The sequence below is a fragment of the Peromyscus leucopus genome, chromosome 13 (genome assembly GCF_004664715.2).
Source record: "Peromyscus leucopus breed LL Stock chromosome 13, UCI_PerLeu_2.1, whole genome shotgun sequence".
Lineage (NCBI taxonomy): Eukaryota > Metazoa > Chordata > Mammalia > Rodentia > Cricetidae > Peromyscus > Peromyscus leucopus.
The window spans coordinates 30,136,561-30,160,228 of NC_051074.1; the positions used below are offsets into that span (position 1 = coordinate 30,136,561).

A 23,668-nucleotide genomic window follows, 5' to 3' on the forward strand; every position below is an offset into this window, starting at 1 on the left:
ATCAGCAAATAAAATGTTCTGTCTAGGATTTTTTTTCTTTTTACAAAATTCTGGATCACAACATTCTGTTTTCATTAACCCCCAAAGATCTAGGTGCTGGACAAGTACAGATTTCAAAACAATAAAACCATAGGCATAAAACATGCAGGAGGGATAGGGTATTAGATGCACCATCTTGGCAGTAAGTCTTCATTGGAAAAGGCCAATATAAAGTTCCAAGTCAAAGGAAAAGGTGTCAGAGAAAAGCCCTACCTACCTTTTCTACCTATTCAAGGTCTACCTATTCAAAAGCTTATCCCTAAGCAGTGGAAATTATGACCAAGAACATTAGGGTGGGAGACAGAAGCCCTTCACAAGTACATGCTCCACCCATGGGACTCAAACTCGTCTTGAGAAGCACTATGCCAGCTGCACATCAGCAGAGAGCATAGCAACTGTACAGCCCTATAGCAGAGAAGTCCATTGTCTTCTCCAAACCCTTCACAGCACTTGGACATTTCCAAATTATAGTGTCCTTTCAAGAGTAAACTAGTGTGCAGATGAATCACTAATAATATAAAACTCAAGGTTTGTGAAGTCTGCATACAGTCATCAAAGGACGGATAAACCTAGTCAATGAGTTGTGGACACCCACATCACTGCTGTGCTGGAGGGTCTAACAGGCTCTGGAGATGCATGCATTTCATGATGTCAGACTGCTAGTCAAATGAGTCTGCTACTACAGAGCATCTTCCTGTTCTTTTGTTCAGATGGCTGTGAAACACCAGCACAGTCCTGGGTATACACTGGATACACATAAGTATACCTTCACTTGTTCAAATACAACACATGAAAGGCAAATTAATGATATCGCTTTTAAAATCAACAAAGTTCAACTGATTTGAAATAAATTCAATACAATAAGCTAATTTATACAATTTTAAAATTTCTTTTAAAAAGCACATTTTAAAATTTCAAGGGGAAGAGACTATATAAATGAAACTCATTCTCTTTAGGCTGAGGATGTCGTAGAGGTAAGAACTAGTAGCTGGCTGCTCTGATTCTCTGATCTTTCAGTTTTCACCCTGATACCTGGCTCTGAGTTATTTTATTAAAGACCATCTAAGACTGGAACAACAGTAAGGTGCCCCACACAATGAGTCACTGTCAACTTGAGGGACAAGGCTATCCCACTACTCTAAAGGTTAGTAAGATTCTAAGCGGGGGAGGTGGCAAGGTGGGAGGACCTCTGTAAGTTCAAAGCCAGCCTGGTGTACATAGTGAGTTCCAGGACAGTCAGGGCTATATAAAGACCCTGTCAGAAAAGAAGAAAACAGAAATACAAAAACTCAGACTCTACAGAGCAAATGGTACATAGTTCATCAGAATATCAAAAAATTCATGTTAAATGATTTAAGTATTTTTGAGAAATACAGGAAGTGACTTAAAATTTCAAAATAAAGAGAATCTAATCACACCTAAATATTAGAGTACAATTTAATCCAAGTACCTTCTCCCAAGAATAAAGGCTGTAACGAGCTTACCTGTTTGTTCTATGCCTTGAAGATTCCATTACATGAGCTGATAGAAGAAAACCACTCAGTGAGTACCTGATACATGAAAGGGTGTAAAAACACCACACTCACAATATCACCATGAGTACTTTAATAATAGTCACTAATGTTAAGAAGTTTATGATTTCAACTGGAATTTCACTTCTTCCCAATCAAGGTTCAGAAGGAACAAGGTTCCCCACAGGTAAATAGACCAGAAACACACAAATTTAAAGTGCTGTGTTCTCAAAATGTGACCCGGGGGTCTGCACAGGGCTGCACCAGGTCGAACTGCCCTTTTACTCCTTCTAAGCCGGCGTGCACCTCTCTCGCCATCTGGACTTCACACGCGCACAGTGCAGTTCCCAGTGCTTTTCTGCGGGGTGACGATGATGACTCAGAATGCAAACAGTTTCTACTAAGCCTGACATTGAAAAGGCGGGCAAAACAGGAACAATGTTTCCTCCCATTTTGGAAAAGTGATTTTATATTAAATCTCTAGGTTAACAAGCAATAGGACTACCACAGCCATATTTAAAAGTTAGGTTTTGGAAATCCCTCTGTACTGATCTGCAATATAACTTAGAAAAACTCAAGTTTCACAAACAAAAGCTCTTTGGGGGATCTCAACAGTTATAAAAACTATGGACAGAAAACATGTTTCAGAAATGCTGGCCCAGTGACAGCAGCCAGTTACTCTCTCGACTTTGTGACTGACAGGAACTACTAGCACCAAAGCCCCTCCCAGATAAGGGGTGTTCTATTTACAGAACACATTATCTTATGGGAGAGATGACAACCTACCCTCTATTTTCAAAAGAATCTCAAATAAAACATGCCTTGTGTCATAAAAATGAGAATAAGATGTTTTTAAACTTAACACAGTTTTTGCCAACCTAAAAGACAAATTAATTTCTGATCAAAGACACAACAGGGAACATGTTTCAAGCAATATGCTGGGAGTGTGAAGATCCTCTGCCTTGTCACCCGGACCACTGTGCTTCAAATGCTCGATACAATGACTAAAACTAGGAGCAAAACAAATTTAAGCCTAAAAAGTGGATTTTTAAGAGAAAAATGAGAAAACCCACTTTAACACTGGAGCTCTTCTGAATCTAAGTACTTGTATTTTGATTATGAGCACTCATGGAAAATTAATACAGGTTCCCCCCATTTAATTACACATCTCAAGATCTACTGGAAAAAATAGTCTTTAAAACTATTTTGATAACAACTGTTTAATTTACTTAATAGATGGAAAGCCTGGTAGGTTATTTGGATAATGGCCTACAATTATATAGTATAACTTTTTTACATATGAATTGATTTGAATCTAATACAATCTCAAACAGAAGTTTAAAGACATTAAGTTCTCTTCCATGAAAATAGATGAAGCCCCCAAAATGTACAAAGAATTCAAGACTATGCCCAAGGTGTAGCTGAGCCTGAGCAGCAATAACTGGATTCTCAGTGGCAAGCTGCTCAGAAAGGGCTGAGTCTCAGGCATGTCACTTGTCAAGTACATTTTATAAAGCACACCTTCCACGAAGGAGGACAGCAGACTGCAGCCCAAGTAAACACCCAGACTTTAAAGCATGACGGTAATAGCAATCACTGCAAAATGCATCCAACATGAATAAAATGTTTGAGCAAGCTGATGCTTACATCACCTAAAACCAAACTTTAAAAACTGTTTAAATCACTTTCATACAGGCATTACATACTGTGTATGCAATTTTAGCTTTTTGGATGGCACAGAGTCATTACCAAATGTACTAATACTGCTGTCCTCTAGACCAGGCTGGTTGTCCCTGTGGCCTTTGCCAGTGCAGGCTCTCCATTGTCATTTTGGACACCTTCCTTTCATCAACACAAATATGCTATGGATCAATAAATCAAATTATTAAACTCACATTCAAAGAAACATGTATGCTCTACATACAGAATCATGACTTGGGGCATTGTTCGAAGCTTTTTTTTTTTTTTTTTTTAAATCATTTCAGTTCTCTTAGTTGTGTTTCATTTTGAAGAGAGTGTCGGATTACCTTGGGATGAATGAGGCATTACTACATATAAATATTTAAACAAGTTCATTTGAATATTAACAAAAAGAAAAACTAAACTTAGTATTGCTACCTTTTTATACAAAGTATTTCATCACTTTAAGGTAACATTTGGGTTCCTGTTTCTTTACCCCAAAACAAACACAAACAAATGTTCTATAGATAGTTATCAGTCTGTCCAGAAAATGGGGGGAGAAAGGGGGGCATGAACTCAGGGGCAATCGTGTCACAGTCAAGGCATGTCTGCTTCCAATACATTCAAAGACAATTAAAATGGAGAACAGAAAAAAAAAATAGTTAAAATAGGCCTTTTGCAGTCTGAGAATTTAAGATCTTTAAAAAATATTTGTAAATACACAAACATGCAAATTCTCCGTATTTACAAACTTCACAAAATTAATAAGTTGCAGAGAAATTAGAAGTAGCATGGTGAATCTGACAAGCTACATGTAAATGCTTTTCCACTGTCACAGTCCTGAATATAGCAGTCCTAGTAGTTTTAATACATTTTCTACATGGCCTTTTAAAAAAAAGTTAGTCACTAGAAGTCTTTAAGAATTCAAGATGTTCTCAACTCACTACTCATTATTTAAGGCCACTTTGGTAAAGGCATTGCAGCAAGAACACAAAAACAATAGCATATTTTCTAATATTTATTTTGTTCACCTGCAAACTGTAGCAAAACATGATCAGCTTTATTCCGCAGACAGGTGTCCTTCACATCTTTAAAGAATTTAGCCGTGTATAAATAGAAGAGCTCTTTAGAAGGAAAAATTCAAGAATGAATAAAACCTTCTGATTTTGACTTTGAACTTTCCAGAAGTGATGCTTCAAATGATTTTAGTCATTCATTCCAAGATATATGACAGCACCTTAAAAGTGGCTGATCTATTCCCCAGTAACATTTCTCACATAACAATGTGTTAAAGTTACAAATACTGATATGCACAAATAGCTAATTTCTAAGAAAAATATGTACAGTACTGCAGCATAATGAATGTGGGATCTGCAATAACTTAACATTAGCCAATTTTTAATGTACATGATGCCGCTACCTTTTCCTGCCAATTCACAAGTGAAAAGTTGTTGCTGAGCCCTCTGTTTCGTACGTATTACCTGGTGTTTAATACACAATGCAGGCTTTTTAAAGACTTCTCTCATGTTTAAAGCTAAGATCAGTGAAACAAGACAACAGTGCAAGAGGCGGAGAGATGTAATATGATCACATAAAAGTTCGTTCCAGTACAGTGTCTGTGTAAGGCTATAAGAAGGGATTGGTTGATGAGCTTCCCGTTGGAAATTGTCCTGTTGGTGCACCAGGCTATCGGAAAAAACACAAGGACAAAATAAACAGAAATGATGCTTGTATGAGACGAAAGCATTAAATTGTACTGAAAAACTTCAAACTTTTGTTAAGAATTTTTTATTGCCAACCTTTATTCATTTCTGTTGCTGTCAACAAACTGTAAATCACCTCCTACTTGTTACAGACTATACTGTCCTTTCATATATATTTGCTTGTACAAGTGCTTTAATACTGTCTAAAAAGGAGCCTGGCACTTAAAAGAAGTACTTGTACCTTCAAAAAACAAACAAAAATCTCATTCCCTAAATCCAAAGGTTTCTTCAAGTGTAATTCTGGCAAGAGTGCATGTATTTCATATTATAAAATAGCGAATCTATTATCCACACTTTGATTTGCAACTAACTTCTTACAGGCATTGTAAGGGCCATACATAATCTATAGCATCATATTAACAGAACACTAAGTTGTATGCAAAGATAGTCACATTCTGTTTTCCCAGGTTAATAAACTTTAACTTATTTTCTAAGGCACTAAAACTGAAATTCACTCACCATAAAAGGATTACTAGACACTCCAGCAGCTGCAACTTGACCAAAAGGGGTCACTACTGGTTTTGTTTGTCCAAATGTTGCAAAACCTGCACCTTATTAAAAAGAGAGAGCCACCAGTTACAAGCGACACTGCCACCAAGAGACGATCCCAACCTTAGAAGTCTCATAAACGTTCTTACCAGATGACAAAATAAAATGTAACATTAGGTCTCATGTCTTTTCAGACACTAGAGACAAACTTCCTAAGGCATTTATTAAGAGCCTCCGAGCTCTGAAACAATCTAACTCAGCCCAGAGTAGGTCACTGACCTTTAAGGACTTAACTGACAGATGAGTGTGTGACTACTTGAGGGAGGCATATGGCCAATACAGTGGATTCTACACATCACCACAGTATTTCTTATGAAACACGTCATCATTTATGACTATTCGATGCACTGTATTTTCTAAGTACTGAATGTATGAGATCCGAGAACATTCTTGAAAAGTATGGATTTCAAACTTCAGCAAGTAAGAAAATGGGTAAGAAGAAGGGCTAAGTCAATCTCCTAGCCAGTCACCAAAACAAGCTGTAAGTACATCACTGTCACCTACTTAAGAGGGTTTGTCTAAAACACCACTACACCAAAAAGGCACGCCAGCAACCATTCTTCACAAAAATATAATTTCCATTTCAAACCAAGAAATGAGAACACAAGATGGATTTAAAAGATAAAGACATGGGTGACTCTAAGAAGAGCTTGACAGTCACTGAGGTTTCCTAACACATGGTCAAGGAAATGTATAAAACCACAATCTTCTTATGTACAGCCCAAACTGCCCAAGGCTCTCTTCTGGAGTCCCCACACGGTGCACAAGACTCCAGCAGTCTAAGACAGTCTTCATCTCAAGCACTTAACATCACACTATGTAAGGGCACTGACATCATGCAGCTGGTCAGATGTTCAAGCTTACCATTGGGCTGTTGAGAGAAAGCTGTCTGCTGAGGAAAAGCTGCTTGGGTCGGGAAGGCGGGCTGCTGGAAACTGCCACTAAAGCTGGTGGGGAGACTGTATGGGGCAGGAGTTCCAAATCCTGCCGGCATACTCATGGACGCAGTGCCGAAGGTTGCCGCTGACAAGAGAAACATGAGGGTCAGAGAGACACACAGCAATTCACAGTGTGGAATACACCGCACCTACCTTGGAAACACTAAGACACACATTAAGGGCATCTGAAACCCCTAAATCCTGACAAAGTCAGCAGAGATTAGCACTGTCTACTCTAACTATAATAGAACCTAAGAAATTTTGTTCTGAAATGCAGTGACTAGAAAGAAACTACTAAAGCTATCATTCAAACTCCGCCTCCGCCCCCAAATTTCCCTAAGCAATTACATAAAGTCAAATAACAGCCTGCTTTCAGAAGCTAGTCATACTGTGATGGTGTATAGGAAGGAGTACACATCCTGGATTTGAGGCAGTTTTCCTATATCTAACTTAAAAAAACCTAACTTTAATTACTAAGGTTCATGTTTCTGTAGAAAAAAATTTAAGACCTCTTAAAGAGTTCATTAAAAATAATAGGATTTATAAGGCAACTAGGGTGAAAGGCAGGGCATTCAAAACTACAGTTTTATAACTACAGCCAAAGACAAAAGAAAGAAAGAAATTCTATTTAAAACATTAATGCAATTATAAGGACATAGGTAAGTTCCTACTAATTATATATATGTGTATATATACAACTTTATATGTATATATACACACAATATATATAGACATAAGTGTGTGTGTATATATATATGTACATACATACACAAAACACACACACACACACACACACACACACACACACTTCTACACCCACATTTCACAAGTCTGGAAAAGAATGGAGGCTGTCTGGGGTTACTGAGCTGCACAAGTTGGTATCAATGCACAAAGATTGGAAAAGAAGCGCAAAGGGCATTTTTACAAGAGATGACTACCAGGCCCATGGGTCCTGTGTCCATGTTACTAGCTCCTCCTTGGCTTGCTGTGCTTGGTGGGTAAAGCATGAGCTGGACTCTATGTGGGGATCACCAATGTTTATGTTATATGCCTGCATCAAGCCCTATTTACATAAACAACCACATTTATAAACAAACTCTCACTTTAGGGACGTGCAGTAGTGGAATGCTGTGTGAGTAACTGGTAGGATATATGTAAAACAGCACCTTCCCATGATCCGATGGTATGCTTGTTATCAGGAAGGACTGAGTGAAATAAGTGACAATAACGTTGCTTTAACTGTGCACTCCTGCTTAAGGATACAGTGAAATACTACTGTCAAAACATATCAACTTATTTACTGAATTTCCTCATTTCAAAAACTTTACCAAACTGGTACTGATTCAAGGCAAAGAAATTAAATATGAAAAGCACTTCATAAAATGTTCTTATTGAAAAACAAACAAACTGAAAAGTGTTATAGCAATCCTAATGTTTATGACAATGCAAATTTGCTCAAGGAACCTAGTTAGATTCAGAAGGTTTCTGGTTCTTACGTCTTTACTGACAGGATGAGGGGAGAAAAGAAGAACAGGCTATTGGGAAGCAAGTGAATGAAAGAAAGAAAGAAAGTTTGAGCACACTGCAAGGAGACGGGAGGGTGTCACTGCAGACACAACGCGCTGATGCAGCTGACAGGTCACTGCGGGAAGCACTCAAAGCAAAGCTCGGACAGTTAGGCAAAACCAAACTCCATGAGATAAAGCAGGAAAATGATTTGGTGCATCAAAAGGTATCACTTACAGTACTATGGATTAAAACATAAGAAAAACAATCAAAATAGCTTTTAACATTCTACTGTGACCATGGAGGTAAGCAATAATGCTTTTCAGTATTAAAACATAAATCATTATATAGGATTTTCGTGTTACTTTAAATACGTGACCTTGATGCCACACATCCATGCCCACTCCATATTAAAACATGGAAATAACTTAACTCTACATGCAAGGATCCAGAACACTAGCAAAAGCTTCCACAAGCAGCTAGACAAATTGCCACACATATCTAGTTGTGGCCACCTACCAAAATGAGCGTGAGGAAACACTTGAGAATGCATTGCTCCAGAAAGGCCTTATGGGAAGCCATAAAGAGACCAAGGTCAATCAAGTTATGTACAGTTACTGTTAAAGTAAAAGTTATATGGTTTCATTAAAGAGCTCTAGAGTTAGAATGCAGTACTGCCCACTTGGGGGGGGGTGTCACAGGAATATACAGTAGAAACTCACCCACAAAAGAGACCTCTTGTTTCAATTACATTCACATTTTAGTATGTCACTTTTAACATTTTAGAACAATAAATACCAAGTGAAGAAAAACTACTGAAATATATTCTTAAAAATAATCCTTCATAGCTGGGCACAACAGCTCATACTTTTAATTCCAGCCTGGGAGGAGGGATTAACTCTGTGACTTTGAGGCCAGCCGTATCCTATATAATGAATTCCAAACTAACCAGGCCTACAGAGTGAGAGTCTGTCTCAAAACAAAAGTAATCTTAGTTTTGTTTTATCATGTGAAAATAGAACTATAACCATAAAAACAGTACATTAAGAGCCAGGCATAGGGGCATACACTTGAAATCCTGACAAGTTTAGAGATGGAGGCAGGAAAATCAGTAGTACAAAGGCCAGCCTCAGCTACAAAGTAAATTCAGGGCCAGTCTGGGCTACATGAAACCTTATCTTAACACACACACGCACACATGCACGCACAGACACACACAAAGTAAGCATCATGAGACACGTCCAAAAAAATGTTCCTTTACCAACTGAAACTCAAGTCTTGAACAGAGCACCTGAATGTTTTCTTCACAAATCAAGACATTAACTAGAAATATCTAGAAATAACTTAAATGAGCTAAGAATTCTCAGGAGAAAGTGAGTCGAGCCCCTTTAGTTGACTGAAAGCATCCTGACTGACAGATGGAGAAAGGCATCCTGGGCATGACTCACCTGGTGGGCAGGAGGACAGCACCTCCCTCATGTATATATGCAGGTAACAGAAGAGACTTAGCTTACTGGAGTCCACAGCTCTGTTCTGCTGCTGTTAAACAGTCTCGACTGGGGTTATTTCTAAAATGTATTTCTATGCATTTTAGACTGGAATACTTTTTAGATTAGCAAAAATGGGAGGCCCATGGTGATAGAGGAAAACAACTCTGAGTCTTGGTTCTGCCGCTTTCCACCTCTATGATATTTTTAACTAATACAAACTTCAGTTTCCTCATTTGCAAAGGGGATGATGGAAGGACAGAGATAACAGGACCCATGTACTTCACAAAGCTACTATAAAAATGATGTACAACAATGAGTTCATATACTACTATGTGGAAAGCAAAAAGTATTTTTCTTGCCTATTTAAATAGATTTTATATTGTGCTCTAAATTTAGCAAAATGTTGCAAAGGGGGCTGGAGGGATAGTACAACTGGTAAAGTTCCTACAAGCACAAAGTCCTGAGTTCAGTCCCAGAACCCATAGAATCACCTCTCTGCCTTTTGGCTAAAATCCATGTGGATATTATCAGACGAGGTAGCACAGGCCTGTAATCCCAGACCGGGGAAGCAGAGACACAAGAATCCCTAAGGCTTCTAGGTCAGCAACTGTGGCCTATTTGGTGAGCTCTAGGCCAATGAGAGACTCTGTCTCTAAAGAGGTAGATGACATTCCTAAGGATGACACCTAGTGTCATCTTCTTGCTTTATGAACACACCCATGTGAGCATGTGTACATGAACACAAACACATTTTTAGAGCTGAAAAAAAAGGTTGGCAAAGAAGAGTTCTGTGATAAAAAGTTTGGTCAATTTAACTCTCTTCTTAGAAATCTAAAAGCTTCCACTAGTCTTGCATCAGTAATGCTTACTAAACTGTGCTTTCTCAGCACTTCCCCTATGCATTTACTGAGGCACAAAACTCTTTCCCATTGAATACTGCTTTGAAAACTTCTCGAGGCCAGCAATATGGCTCAGCAGATAAATAAAAGGGCTTGCTGCATAAGCCTGAATCTTGAGTTCAATCCCTAGATCCCACAATGGAAGAACTGATCCCAAAAGCTGTTCTCTGACCTCCACACAAGTTCTACAGGCCATTCACAGTTCCCTACCCCGCCCCCAGTTTCTCTCTAATAAAACTATTTTTAAAATTCTCAGTCAACAGTGACAGTTAAACAGTATTAAGCACCACCATACTTTAGTCTGAAATAGCTGACAGCCCAGGTTGGTACTTATGTGTTATTCTTCAAGAGCATAGAACTGTCACACACTGTTCTTCCAAAGCTATCTCAAAAGAACATTTCACAGGGCTATTAACACATTTGAGAGAAACAAAGAGTACTCCAAGAGTCCAAGTTCTGCAAAGGCCTGGAAATTCCCAAGGACCACAGTGTAGTTGTCAAAGCATCGCAGTGCAGCAGCTTCAACATCTGTTTCAACTTAATCAATTTCATAATAACCTAAAAAAGATATCCAATGGGATACATCAAAACACCTTATAATGCAAAAATTACTTTGAAATAGCCAGGAACGGTGGCACACACCTTTAATCCCAGCATTTAGAAAGCAAAGGCAGGCAGATTTCTTTCAGTTCAAGGCTGGCCTGGTCTACATACCAAGTTCTAGGACAGGGCAGTCAGGGCTCTACAGAGAAAACTTATCTCCAAAAAAAAAAAGGGGGGGGACACACAAAAACAAAAGCAAAACAAACAAAAATTATTTTGAAATAAAAATTTGTAGAGAGTATTTTCTTTCTGATAAACTTCAAAATTAAATATTGCTAGATCACCTGTAGATCTTATTATATATGCCACTACATTCTCTATAGGAGCTTACCTCTAAAAATACTTTCAAAGGCAGTAAAAAATAAAGAAGGGGGGGCGGGGGTCCCAGGCTCTCTGAACAAATCATTTTTAAAAATTAAATCTGATAGGAATTTCAAATACTTAAATTATGACTAATGTGTTTGTGTAAATAAAAATAATACTTATTATTCTGACTTCTGGCATCACAATTTTTAATTTTTGCTTTGTTTAGCTAGGTTCTCCCTGCAGTAGTCCAGACTGGCCCCCAACTCCTGATCTTCCTCTACCTCTCACTGCTGAGTTTAATTAGGTATGTTATAATGGTATACTCTTAGAACTTCCTATCACCACTTGCTGTAACTGGTGTGGAAGCTCTGGTTCTGACATTCTCTGAAACACACAGAAACAAAGTGTATGGAGTCTAGTCACACCACTTACACCTGCTGATGTGCCATGCCAGGAGATGGCAGCAAGTCAAAACAAAGAAATGCAACGAGAATGACGTGACTGGCGTGGGTGTGAATCAAATATGGAAAAAAGGATGGGAAGATAAACAGAACTAATGAAAAAAAATAGTGAAAGACAAAATGTTCAAGTACTGAACTCCAAAATGAATAGACATTATAGTTTAGTTTGTAGAATGCATGCCTAGGATGCAGGAGGACCCAGGCATAATCCTCAGCTCTCATAAATAAACAAAAAACAAACCAACAACAACAACAACAACAAAAAAAACACCCATAAAATACGAAGCTGAAAAGAGGCACTAGGGATATTTAATTAGAGTTAATATAACAAAATTCACTCATCCGATATAATCTCATAAGGCTTTTTATGAAAGCATTTTGTTGATACTGAATGCCTAATAGCCATTCTGGCACCAAACAAGCTGAACTACTATTGTCAATCAAGTTCTTCTGCCCATATTTGAGCATCCCAATCTGAAAACCCAAAGTTTCAGCCAGAAGGGTGGAAACATAAACTTCTCAGGTCCTTTGTGACTGTTAAACCCCTCAATGTCAAAAACTTTCAGTAGCATTTGTCAATTTTTAAAGAAAAGGTCTTTCTTTCTTTTTCTTTTCTTTTTCTCCCAAGAAAGGGTTTTTTTTGTGTAACTCTGGATGTCCTGGAATTCAGTCTGTAGACCAGGCTGGCCTCCAACTCACAGCACTCCACTTGCCTCTGCCTCCCAAGTGCTACGATTAAAGGCATGCACCACCACTGCCCAGCAAGGTCTTTCTATGTGGCTCAGGCTGGCCTCATACTATCCTCTTGCCTCAGCCTTCCAAGTACTGGGATGAAAGATATATGCACCACACCCAGCTGGCATCTGTGTTTCTGAACACACTCACCTACCCTTTCCTGCACTACGCTTCAGTAGAAAGAGGTCTCATGTTAGGTATGACTTATAATAAATGAGTAAATAAATAATAAATAATAAACTCCTTTCCCCACGGTTATGATTCCTTGATCTGTCTTTTCTTCTTACCTGTTGCTCCTCTGGCATTGGTCTGAAATGGGTTTGTAGACGATGCAGCAGAAGGACCAGTAGCAGCAACAAATGGATTCGTAGAAGGCGTAGCTTTTAAAGAAGTATAAAGTATGCTGTAAAATCTTAATATTTTATATTCAAGATTTTTAAACTTTCTTCACTATTTTTGAAGAGAAAAATATATACCTTTTGATAATGTTTCTTTCTTACTATCTTCCAGCACCCCTAAAAAGAACATTCATTCTCTATGAAAAGTACATACCCCCAAATGGAGCGGGCCCACTTGAAGCAGGCTGAGTCTGAGCAGAAGCACCCACAGGCACTGTTCCAAATACACTGCTGAAGAGAATATCAAGAGTCAGCATTTAATAAAGAAACAAGGTCATCTACCTACAAGCTGGCCACAAGATTCTGAAGCACATAAAAATTAACCTTTCTACACACCACTGCAGTTCTCAATGGTAACTCAAGATGAGTTTACATAAGAAACATTTACTGAAATTCCAGTAACAAATTATTTACATATGCCATTTCTGTCAATCAGAAGTATATAGAAATTGAGAATTTAAAAAATATGCATCTGATTGGCTTCCATTACACAACAGCATTAAGTATTTTTAATAACTATTTTCAAGACAAAAGGAACTTAACTTTTATTGTACATTTCTACTAATCCATGTATATATTACCATTTGTTTGACATGTAGGATGAACATGTACCTTACTTATATGCATACTTAACAACAGGTAAGAGTATTTCATTTTCTTTGATATGACACCAAAACTGGCAGTTTCCTAAAGGTTGCCTCAAATGGGGAATGTAAAAGCTATCAATGAACTTTTTCCACCCCACAAGGTCAAAGTTCACTACATCTTCACTTTCCAGTGTATGGTAGAATGCACAAATTTCCCAAACTTCTAACATTGCATTTCAACAAGTTTTGTTTCTTTTTTGAGACAAGATTCTATACAGCGAAGGCCGGCCTGGAATTGTTCTGCAGGGTGACCTTGAACTTCCCTGCCTCTACTTCCAGGTACTGGTCATAAAGGTGTGCACCTCTGTGCTGGGAATCAAATCCAGAGCGTCCTGCATGCTGTGCAAGAACCACTTGAGTACTGCCCTCAGCATAAGGGGTAGTCTTTACAACGATCACACTCTGTAAAAATATCCAACAAATACTGAAATTCAAACCACCATAGTATGAGTAGCTGGCTTGTCCCAAAACTTAACAACAGTAAATTTCTTTTCAAGACAAACATATGTTTTACTCTGCATCCAAACTATGATACATAACTAACTTAATATACAGAAAATACATTTAATGGAAAACTAATTAAAGTTGAAAATGTTATCATTTTACCAAGAATATTCGTTAGAAAAACTAATCAACACTATTTGTAAGGAAAAAATGAAGGTGTCACATGCTGTTTGAGAAGATGCGTAAGAATCGTGAGTTCAACACTAGTCCAGGCAACATAAGGAAACTTTTTTTTTTTAAATCAGAAATAAAACAGTGTGTTGTGTGCAGAAATCCAATGTCTGTTCTGCTCTGATCTGAGGAGACTACCTTAATTTCTGCAGCAAGGCTTTCCTGCCTCATTGTATTTTGTGTACCATCAAATGTCAATCACTGAAAAATCAAATTAGCATCTCAGAATTATGAAAAAGGTCTGAATTTACAGATCCTGTAAAGAGTCTAAAGTAACTCAAACATTCCACAGATCACACTTGTAAACTATTAATGTATCACAATGCAATATCAATAATCCATTCATCACATGGATTTCATCTATATTTCCAGGCCTTATGGCTACCTTGTTACTATTATTAAAATATAACACAGACTACAGTATTAGTGAAGCAAACCAAAATAATGCCAAATTTTATTACTGGATTCAATTTGTCCCATTTCAAGTAATTAGACGTTCCCTCTAGAAAAGGTGGCAAAAGGAAATAAACTAAATAATAATAGTAATAAAGCAGCTCTATCTACAGAAATGGAACAAAAGAAATAACTAGAATGCTTACACTTTCCATAAATGTAAAAGGGTTGTTAAAAGTCTAATGCTCTTCTAGGTTTGGAGGCACATGCCTGTAAGTACCCTGGAGACAGAGACAGAGGACCATGAACTCACAACCAACCTGGACTACACCAGACCTTATTTACCACAAGGCTGGTATTTTAAACATGTAGTCTTCCTGTTCTCTGGAAAACCTTTCCACAAGGTCTGTGTGAGCACAGTAGTGCATGTGCGGTTTATAATACTAAATGACAATGACGAGCCAGAGAACTGACAGGGGCAATGGGGTTCGGGGCAAACAGACTAAACACTGTGCCCTGACATATGCAACTTGACTGCTAAATCAATTATCTGCTTAGTACAAGCCATATGCAATTGTCCATTTAGAAATTTGTGTTCTTTGAAGTATGTTTAGCACTCAGGAGTGAAAAGGAGTTAAGATTTCTAAATAAAAGAATATGGCAAATACTCAAGAACTACATTTTAAACAGCAAATTACGTTTAATTTCAACTTTAGATCTATTTTAACTTAGAAACTCTTCAATTATGTTTAAGTTACAATGCGACAAAAGTCCCTTTAAACTAGGTCATTCAGACATGGAAACAGAGGTGTGTACCTGCTGGCATTACTCGTGGACGTGTACGCGTTACTGGAGGTGGCTGCAGAACTGAACACACTGTCTAACTCTGCCAGCGCTGCGTACTTGTCCGAAGATGCACTTGAGTGACTGGGAACTGAAACCACAGAACCAACAGGAGCTTTACCCGTGGTCCCAAAACCACTCCCTTGATCACCTCCTGAAGGCAAACAAACAAAAAAGTTACACCAAAACTTTAATATTGTAGTGTCAGTTAATCAAGCGTATTTGCCATGAACACAGGTAAACCTAAAATTGACTTGATCTAAACATTAAATGGACAGGATTTAAAGAACTCTAACACAGATGGTTTCATTCAAATAAACACATAAATTTAAACGATGGATCTAATGTATATAGTATTAATAGTACCATTTTTCCAGAGTTTTCTATGAAAAAAAAAATCAGAGATAATTGTAACAGTAAACATTTACTAAGTGCTTCTTAAGCTAGGCACTGCTCTAAATGCCTTCCATGCAATAATTTACAAAATATAGTCCAAGATTTCAATTCTATGATCTCTCTCAGTTTAGAAATGAGAAAAACAATGTTAGAGATCAAGATGCAGAATCCAGTGTAGGACAAATCCCCACTGTTCTCCATTCAGCTATACACTGTTAAAGGAGAAATACTGATCTTAAGGCCAAAACTTACTAGAAAAAATATGTTAGAAAAATAATGGGCAGATCTCTGTAAGTTCAAGGCCAGCCTGGCCTACAGAGTAAGTTCCATGACAGCCAGGGCTACACAGAGAAAGCTTGTCTCAAAGAAAAAAAAGAGGGGAGGGGGCAAAATGTTACTAAAAATAGTTCAAAATGCATATATAATAGAAATTACAAAATAGTACTATAGTCAGCTCTGTAAATAAAACATTTGACCCTTTGTAGCCACAGAATAGGAAAGCATGTTTTTAAAGACAAAAATACAATTATTTTCAATTACTTTCTTTTGAAAATCATTGTTTATATTATATATATTTATGTATATATATATATAATTTCTATGTCTTCAGTTTTATAGTTGATATTTTACGTGCAAAAATGCCAGCAATCCTTTACTCAAAACATTGAATGTGCACATAACTTCTATACAAGTGAGAAAAGCACTGTCTCCTCAGATTTGAACGTATGTAATTTAGACAATTAGTATCTGTTTTGTTTACACATTGATACCTTGCCCAGCACTGAAGATATTGTCTAAATTAGCAAGTGCCGCATATTTGTCTGCTGTCTGTAAACCAGCTTTGTTTGTTGAAACTTTACTAACAGTTGATGCTGTCTGATGACTCTGGGATGTACTGAAGGTTCCAAAATCAGCACTGGAGGATTTGGGGAAGTTATCAAAATGAGCAAAATTAGCATTTACTGATCCAGCACTTCCACCTGTAACAGAATAAACAAAACATGAAATTTCTAGGCTTCTCTCAATCTCACTGGTAAATTATTTGTGATCATTTCTGCCTAAGGGAGGTGTCCTATAAGGACACTCTTATAACCATGTGACTTTTATGAATTATGAAACTCGGTTTTCTAAGGCCTTATTTGTGGAGGTGGAGAGCTGTTGTGGAAGCGCTGGAATTACATTCCTTCTAGCTATGGAGATAGTACCATCACCTTACAGTTCTTCAACAGACTCTGAGTAATGTTTAAGAATATGCTGGTAATAGTTTTTAAAATCCTTGACTTTTTCACTTGAAGAGCCATTACTTGACTCTACACAGCAGTTCAATGTGTATTCAACAGTCTGATGCTCACAGGAAAACTAAGCCCTACCATGTAGCTCACAGAATACAAACTGAAGTGCACGACAGTCATTTTTGGCGTCATAAAGCACCACCCACCTAACAGTCACTAGCAGACTGCCTGCTAAATCTGTAAAGCATATTCTCAACCACAGAGACCCTTCTGAGCACTCAGAGACTTCCGCCAGTGCTTTCCACTCTATGCTTTGAATCCTACAGAGATATTAGTTCCTTTTTCCTAAACTGCCAAAACAGTGTCATGCACACTAAGGTGACAACAAAGGTCAAACACATTTTTTAAGTAGAACGGATCATTACCTATGCAAAAGACCTACCATCAATCAATTCTCTGACATTCCAAACCAAATACAAACTGATCTTTCTCAAGAATTAAACTCTGGCTGTTTCAAAGAAAACTAGGCATAGTGACACATGCCTATAATGTGACTTATTCAGGAGGCTGAGGCAGGAGGATTGCCAGTTCAACATCAACCTGGTCAGCACAGCAAGTCTCCATTTTAAAAATTAGGTTTTAAAGAAAAATCAGCTAAAACTAACATAGATAAATATGTTAAAAGACAATGATCTATTATGACTAGCTAGCAAACAAAATAAATACAAAATTTTTAAGATTTTTATGAAAAAATTTCAAATTATTAGATCAACTAACTTTCATTAAAAACTGTATCTTTAACTCTGAGTTTAATAAGAGAAGAGAGAGTAAAACGAATTTATGAAGGTTTATTAAGAATGATGATGTTCTATAACTGAAAAAACATGAAATAACACAGAAAGCATATAAATTAATACGAGATGCCTACTGGACAACATAACTTACTGTGGGTAGCCTGGAGAGGAAAAGCTGAAGTAAATTCACCAAAACTGCAGCTAGATGAAAGTACTGTGAATGCTGGACAGCCAGAAATGTGTAAATGATCAGAGTTAAAGGAGGCGGCGAGAGAAAATGGAAAGAACAGGCTTTAAGACAACACACACACAGAGTTCAAAGTTGAAAGAAAAATAGTTAGCGAAAAAGCTAAATAAGGGTTCAATGAATTTCTGAAAACAGTACACTTTATGCAAGAATTTTCTTGAAAACCAATTCCTGCACAAAATCATTTCCATACTTGAATAAAGTGATCATTAACAATTTATACTTGACTAAATAACATTAAAATGTTTTTCTCAAGCTTGCTGCCCCATAAAATAACTTATTTTTATTTCCATTGAAGCTATCAACTAGCTTCCTTATCGCAAGATACAACATCAGCTTTAATCACTGTGTTTCAAACGTACTTAAAAACTTGTTGCTTTACAACCTCAGTGGCTGGAAATTTCAAGGCAGAACCCTGTGCAGGAAGAGGAGGATGAGTGCTGGACAGCAGACAATGACCAAAGAGTTCAGAGAAACAAGGAGTTCAGGTTTCCCCAGAGCTTTGTGAAATACAACTACTTTAAAATTAGGTCACTAGAGAATTTAGTTTTTCAAAACTACATTTGGAAGGTTTTGTTTTTTAAAGCAAACATTTAAGCACAATGCTGGAGAGGCTCTACCTGTAGTTTGGGGCTGAAAAGGAGAGTGGCTTGCTGTGGGGAAACCTCCAAAATTACTCGAACCACTAGACTGTCCAAATGCATCAAAGTTTGCAAAATCTGCATTTGCAGAATTCTGAGCTGTAATGGCAAGGACAACATATGTTAATGAATATGAAAACTACAACTGAGAAGACATGACAAATGAATTTAAGAATTTTATGAAAATGCCAATGCGATTTATAACTCACTTTAAAGAGAATTCATTTAAAAATCACTTCTTTTTAACCCAGTTAGAAGTATATACTAAACGGTATCCAGAAATTTCTAAAAGTGCTTTGTAAAGTCATAGGTCTGTCTGTTCACAATACCCTTTGAATGGACTTAGTCACAGTATTATTTTAAAGGCTCTAGTAACAAAAGAAAGCTAATTCAGAACATTAAGTACATTCGTTTTGGTAAACAAAACTGTGGACACAGTCTAGGAAATCCATTTTGATTTTTGGTTGTAATTCTTTGTGTGTACATGAACAGAGGACAAAGGCTGACTTCAGGTGTCTTTCCAGTCACTCCCCACCTTTGTTCTTTTGAGGCAGGGTTTCTCACAGAGCCTAGGCTCACTGTTTCCACTGCTGGATACTGAGGCACAGGAACCTCGAGTCTTTGCCTCAAATGCTGGGGTTATAGATGCACACTTCTGTCAGCTTTTGTGTGTGTGCTGAGAATCTAAGTTAAGGTCATTATGCTTACACAACAAACATTTTACTCAGCCATCTTCCCAGTCCAGTAACTCACTTTAAAATGATAATGAATCTGAAAAATAATTTAAGTACCTAAAATAATGATATAGAGATGGTTTAATCACATTAATAAGACACTTTTGTTTTGCTTTTGTTTTTAGTTTTGAGAAATAGGGTCTTTACTATGTACATTAGGCTGGCCTGTCCCTCATGATCTCCTGCCTCAGTTTCCACAGTGTTGGGATTATAGGTGTGGACTATCACGCCCAGCTTTCTGGTTTACTAACATGGGAAATGTATATGGACACAATCACTAAAAAGCTAAAGATATTTACATTTTAGGAGCTATTTAAAACACATTAAAGTTTAAGAAACAATAAAAGATAATTACAATTATAACACAAACCTAAGATCAAAATTCTAGAGTTCTCTAAACTTTAAATATATAAATAAGATCATTAAAAAGCATTTTGAAAAAGGAGATGAAGCCATAATAAACTCATAGGGGCTGGAAAGATGGCTCAATAGTTAACATTTGTTGCTCCTGCAAAGACCTAGGTTCAGATTCCAGCACCCACACAGTGGTTCACAATTGTCTGTAACTCCTGTTCTAGGGGGTTCAACACACTCTTCAGGCCTCTGCAGGTACTATACACATGGTACACAAACATACATGTAGGCAAAATACCCATACACATAGACTAAAAGTAAATCTCACACACACACACACACACACACACACACACACACACACACACACACACGAGGTTATGAGGTAGGAAGCAAGGCCTTGGTCCCTTGTTTGGTCAAAGAGGCATTTTGCTACATAGGTTACCTAAAAGGGAAGGGGAAAGATTCTCCTTATTTGGGAGATCTTGCTAGATAGGTTAACACTGGGAAAAGGAAACCTAGCCACACTCCCAACATACACATAAAAACCTCTAATTTACCCAGCAGTCTCCAACCCTGACAAGAAACAGACACATCTTCAACTGATGTAATCTCCAGATCCAACCACTAACTTACAAGCAATACAGAAAGAACTTTTAAAGGTACTTTTAAAGGAGGGCAATTAATAAGTTCAAACTACCACAGAATCCATAAGGCAAATAACCTACTTTCTCTAACAAATCACAAAGATAAAGGGATGAAGGAACAACATATAGAAATCTAACCAAAATAGATTTCAATTACAAAGGATACATTAAAAAACAACCAACCTGATTCCAACAAACCACATACACACTGTGTATGTGAGTTAAGTGTATGTGTTTATACATATATATAGTACATACTATATATACCAACACAAATTTGAACTAGAATGAAAATCTGAATACTGACTGATGAACTTTTACCATTATTTGGAATGATTCTACTACTTACTGTGATATTTAACAATGAAAATTCTAGGGTCTGGACAATGGCTCTCATTCAGCAAAGTAGCTACTACGAAAACTTGAGAGCCTGAATTCAGATCCCTCTGCAAATATAAACAGCTGGGTTCATCAATGTGTCTGTAACCTCAGTACTCGGGAGCAGTAAGATTCCTAGGGGGGCAGGTTCCTGGAGCTCGCTGGTCAGCTAGTCTAGCCAATAGGTTACCTTCAAGTTCAGTGAGAGAGCCTGTGTTAAAAATAAGTGGAGAGAGACTGAAGAAGACAACTAATACTGACCCAGAGGGTACGTGTAGATATGCGTAAACATATAAAACACATATTGGGAGGAGGGGCACAGACACAAAATATTTATGTCTAAAATTCACTTCAAAATCAATTAAACAGTATAGTGACATTACACATTTACCTTTGGTCATTTGTAATTTTCCGTAAAAAAGGTAATATCTACATACACATTAAGATCTTCTCTCAAGCCATGCTGCTGTTGGCATGGCTCCGTAGGTAAAGGCACCTGCCACTAAGCCTGTAGACCTGAGTTTCATCCCCAGGATCCACATGATGAAAAAGGAGAGAGCACTAACTCCTACAAGTTGTCCTCTGACCTCCACAGACTCACCATGCAGTATGTACACAGACATTCTCTCTCTGTTTCTCTCTGTTTCTCTCTGTTTCTCTCTGTTTCTCTCTCTCTCTCTCTCTCTCTCTCTCTCTCTCTCTCTCTCTCTCTCTCTCTCTCTCACACACACACACACACACACACACACACACTCACACTAAAGAAATGTAAATATGTATCATCTCTTTTGTAATACTTTGGTACTTTTTCCATGGATGACCAGGTGGTGGTGGCCCACACCTTTAATCCCAGCATCTGGGATTAAAGTTCTTTCTGAGGCCAGCCTGGTCCACAGAATGAGTTCCCAGACAGCTAAGGCTACACAGAGAAACCCTGTCTCAAAAAAAGCCATGGTTGAGTGGTGGAGTGGGATGATAAGTAGTTCACAACCATCCTTAGCACAGAGCAAATTCAAAGCCAGCTTGGGCCACATATGACCCTGTCAAAAAAGTCCCCCTAAAGTACCATGGTTTTATGTCTATATGGTACAATGTTCATGGGTGACCAAAATTCCTCAGTGGACTATGCTTACTGATACTTTATAATAACAATCAATATGTTTCTGGGTGATTTACACATATCCTGGCAAAGCTATCAGGAAAAGACATACCTGCGTGACTGTTAAAATGTGCAAAATTAGCAAAATTGGCTGTAGCGGTTGACTGAGGAGCCGGAGCAGCAAAGATGTCTGAGCCAAGATCACTCAAAAGGTCAAACTGCTTCTTCTCCTGCTGCTGCCCTTGAGAGCGACCTACAACTGGGGACTACAAGCACATTACTTACTCATGGTGTTTCTAAAATACACACTTATGCATTAACTATAAAAGACTTTTCAGTAGATCTACTGAAGCTTTACATACAGCTACCTATCTCCAATTCATGATACTAAAAGGGCATTTCTACACAGAAGATTCAGTATCCTGACTTCACTCCCTTCTTCATTGTTTCCACTTTAACTTGTGAAAACAGGATTTATTGAGAAGCCTAGAACACACTGTCAAAGGGCGGGATTTAATCTGCTGTGCTCGGCTTCAAAGCCATTCACATATAGTATAGTATAGTGTAACAATGTTGCACAGTAACAGTCATAACATCATCTACAACAAAATAAGTATTTAGGTATCAACATATAAATGGTTTCAGTCTGTTCAGTTTGGGGAGTAAGGTATACTGCAAAGCCATGTGCATTTCAACGGTAATAAGCATGCTACATAATCAGGTATATAGAAATCCTACTATTTTCTGCTACAGCACCACAGAGGCTATTGTTCCTGACTCTGCTGGTCACCAGACATAGACACTCAAGATAGACAAACTGAGCATCTTTACAAAGTGATGGCCAAACCAAAAAACCACACATTCCCACCACATTATCAAACAATCTTATGCACTTTACAAATGGCACAGATATACTGTTAGAGGTGCTCAGCACTCCGCCTTCCGTCCATCTTTAAGAGTTACCAACCCCTCACCTGACTAGGTGTGCCCTTATTTAAGTGCAGTGCTGGTGCAGCATCTCCCAGCAGAGATTTCAGGGGCTTGACCTCAGGGGTGCTGCTTGTGCTGCTAGCAGAAGACCCGGAAATAGATGCGTGAACCGATGCCACCACTTTGGCCTGCTCTGGTGGAACATACCTGTAATGTGAAAATCAGGACAGGCTGCTAAGAAAAATCGGAAGAATCCATATTTAAAGTATTAAATTTAAATTTATATAACACTCTTACAATATTAATCTTACTTAAAAAGGTAGCACTTAGAATTGACAGCTTAAGACCATTAATTACCTGAAACTACTCTAAGAAAAATAAGTATCAGTTTACTCATGGCATTTTTTAAGACAATTTTTATAGACAATACACTATAGTAACTGTTGCTTTGAAGATAGAAGATCTACAGTTAATCATCACAATGAACAGCTAACATTGTAAATTTTAAAGTAAGAAATTCTTAAAATTATAAATATCTGGAGATAAATGAAATTGGGAGGAAAGACTTATAATTAATGGCCCCAAAGCATAAATCATTAAAAATAAAAAGTTCACTTTAAAATGGACAGAAGAAGCAAGTCATAAAAATATGAAAACTGAAACCAAATAAAAATGTACATTAATGCATTATTCACCTCTGATCTATATGAACTATGAATTTTTAGTTGCTATCTAATGAAAATACATATACAGGCATGTTCTATACTTCACATTATTACT

The 23,668-nt window shown here is 37.6% G+C and overlaps 1 protein-coding gene across 15 annotated transcripts in view; it reads right to left on the minus strand.

Moving 5' to 3' along the window:
• Positions 1 to 2,754: 2,754 nt before the first annotated feature.
• Agfg1 (ArfGAP with FG repeats 1) overlaps positions 2,755 to 23,668 on the minus strand; it is a 52,606-nt gene continuing 31,692 nt past the window's right edge. The window contains exons 4-15 of one of the 15 annotated variants that reach the window (XM_028874110.2): positions 22,933 to 23,095; positions 22,071 to 22,224; positions 18,726 to 18,845; positions 18,010 to 18,081; positions 16,603 to 16,812; positions 15,410 to 15,527; positions 13,033 to 13,109; positions 12,768 to 12,860; positions 8,506 to 8,553; positions 6,407 to 6,565; positions 5,453 to 5,544; positions 2,755 to 4,916 (exon numbers count right to left, since the gene is read on the minus strand). In XM_028874110.2, the coding sequence (XP_028729943.1) occupies positions 4,857 to 4,916; positions 5,453 to 5,544; positions 6,407 to 6,565; positions 8,506 to 8,553; positions 12,768 to 12,860; positions 13,033 to 13,109; positions 15,410 to 15,527; positions 16,603 to 16,812; positions 18,010 to 18,081; positions 18,726 to 18,845; positions 22,071 to 22,224; positions 22,933 to 23,095 (1,366 nt within the window). In that variant the 3' untranslated portion in view covers positions 2,755 to 4,856. Of the gene's footprint in view, positions 4,917 to 5,452; positions 5,545 to 6,406; positions 6,566 to 8,505; positions 8,554 to 12,767; positions 12,861 to 13,032; positions 13,110 to 15,409; positions 15,591 to 16,602; positions 16,813 to 18,009; positions 18,082 to 18,725; positions 18,846 to 22,070; positions 22,225 to 22,932; positions 23,096 to 23,668 lie in introns of all 15 variants that reach the window. The other 14 variants (XM_037210204.1, XM_028874107.2, XM_028874106.2 and 11 more) reach the window with 14 other exon arrangements.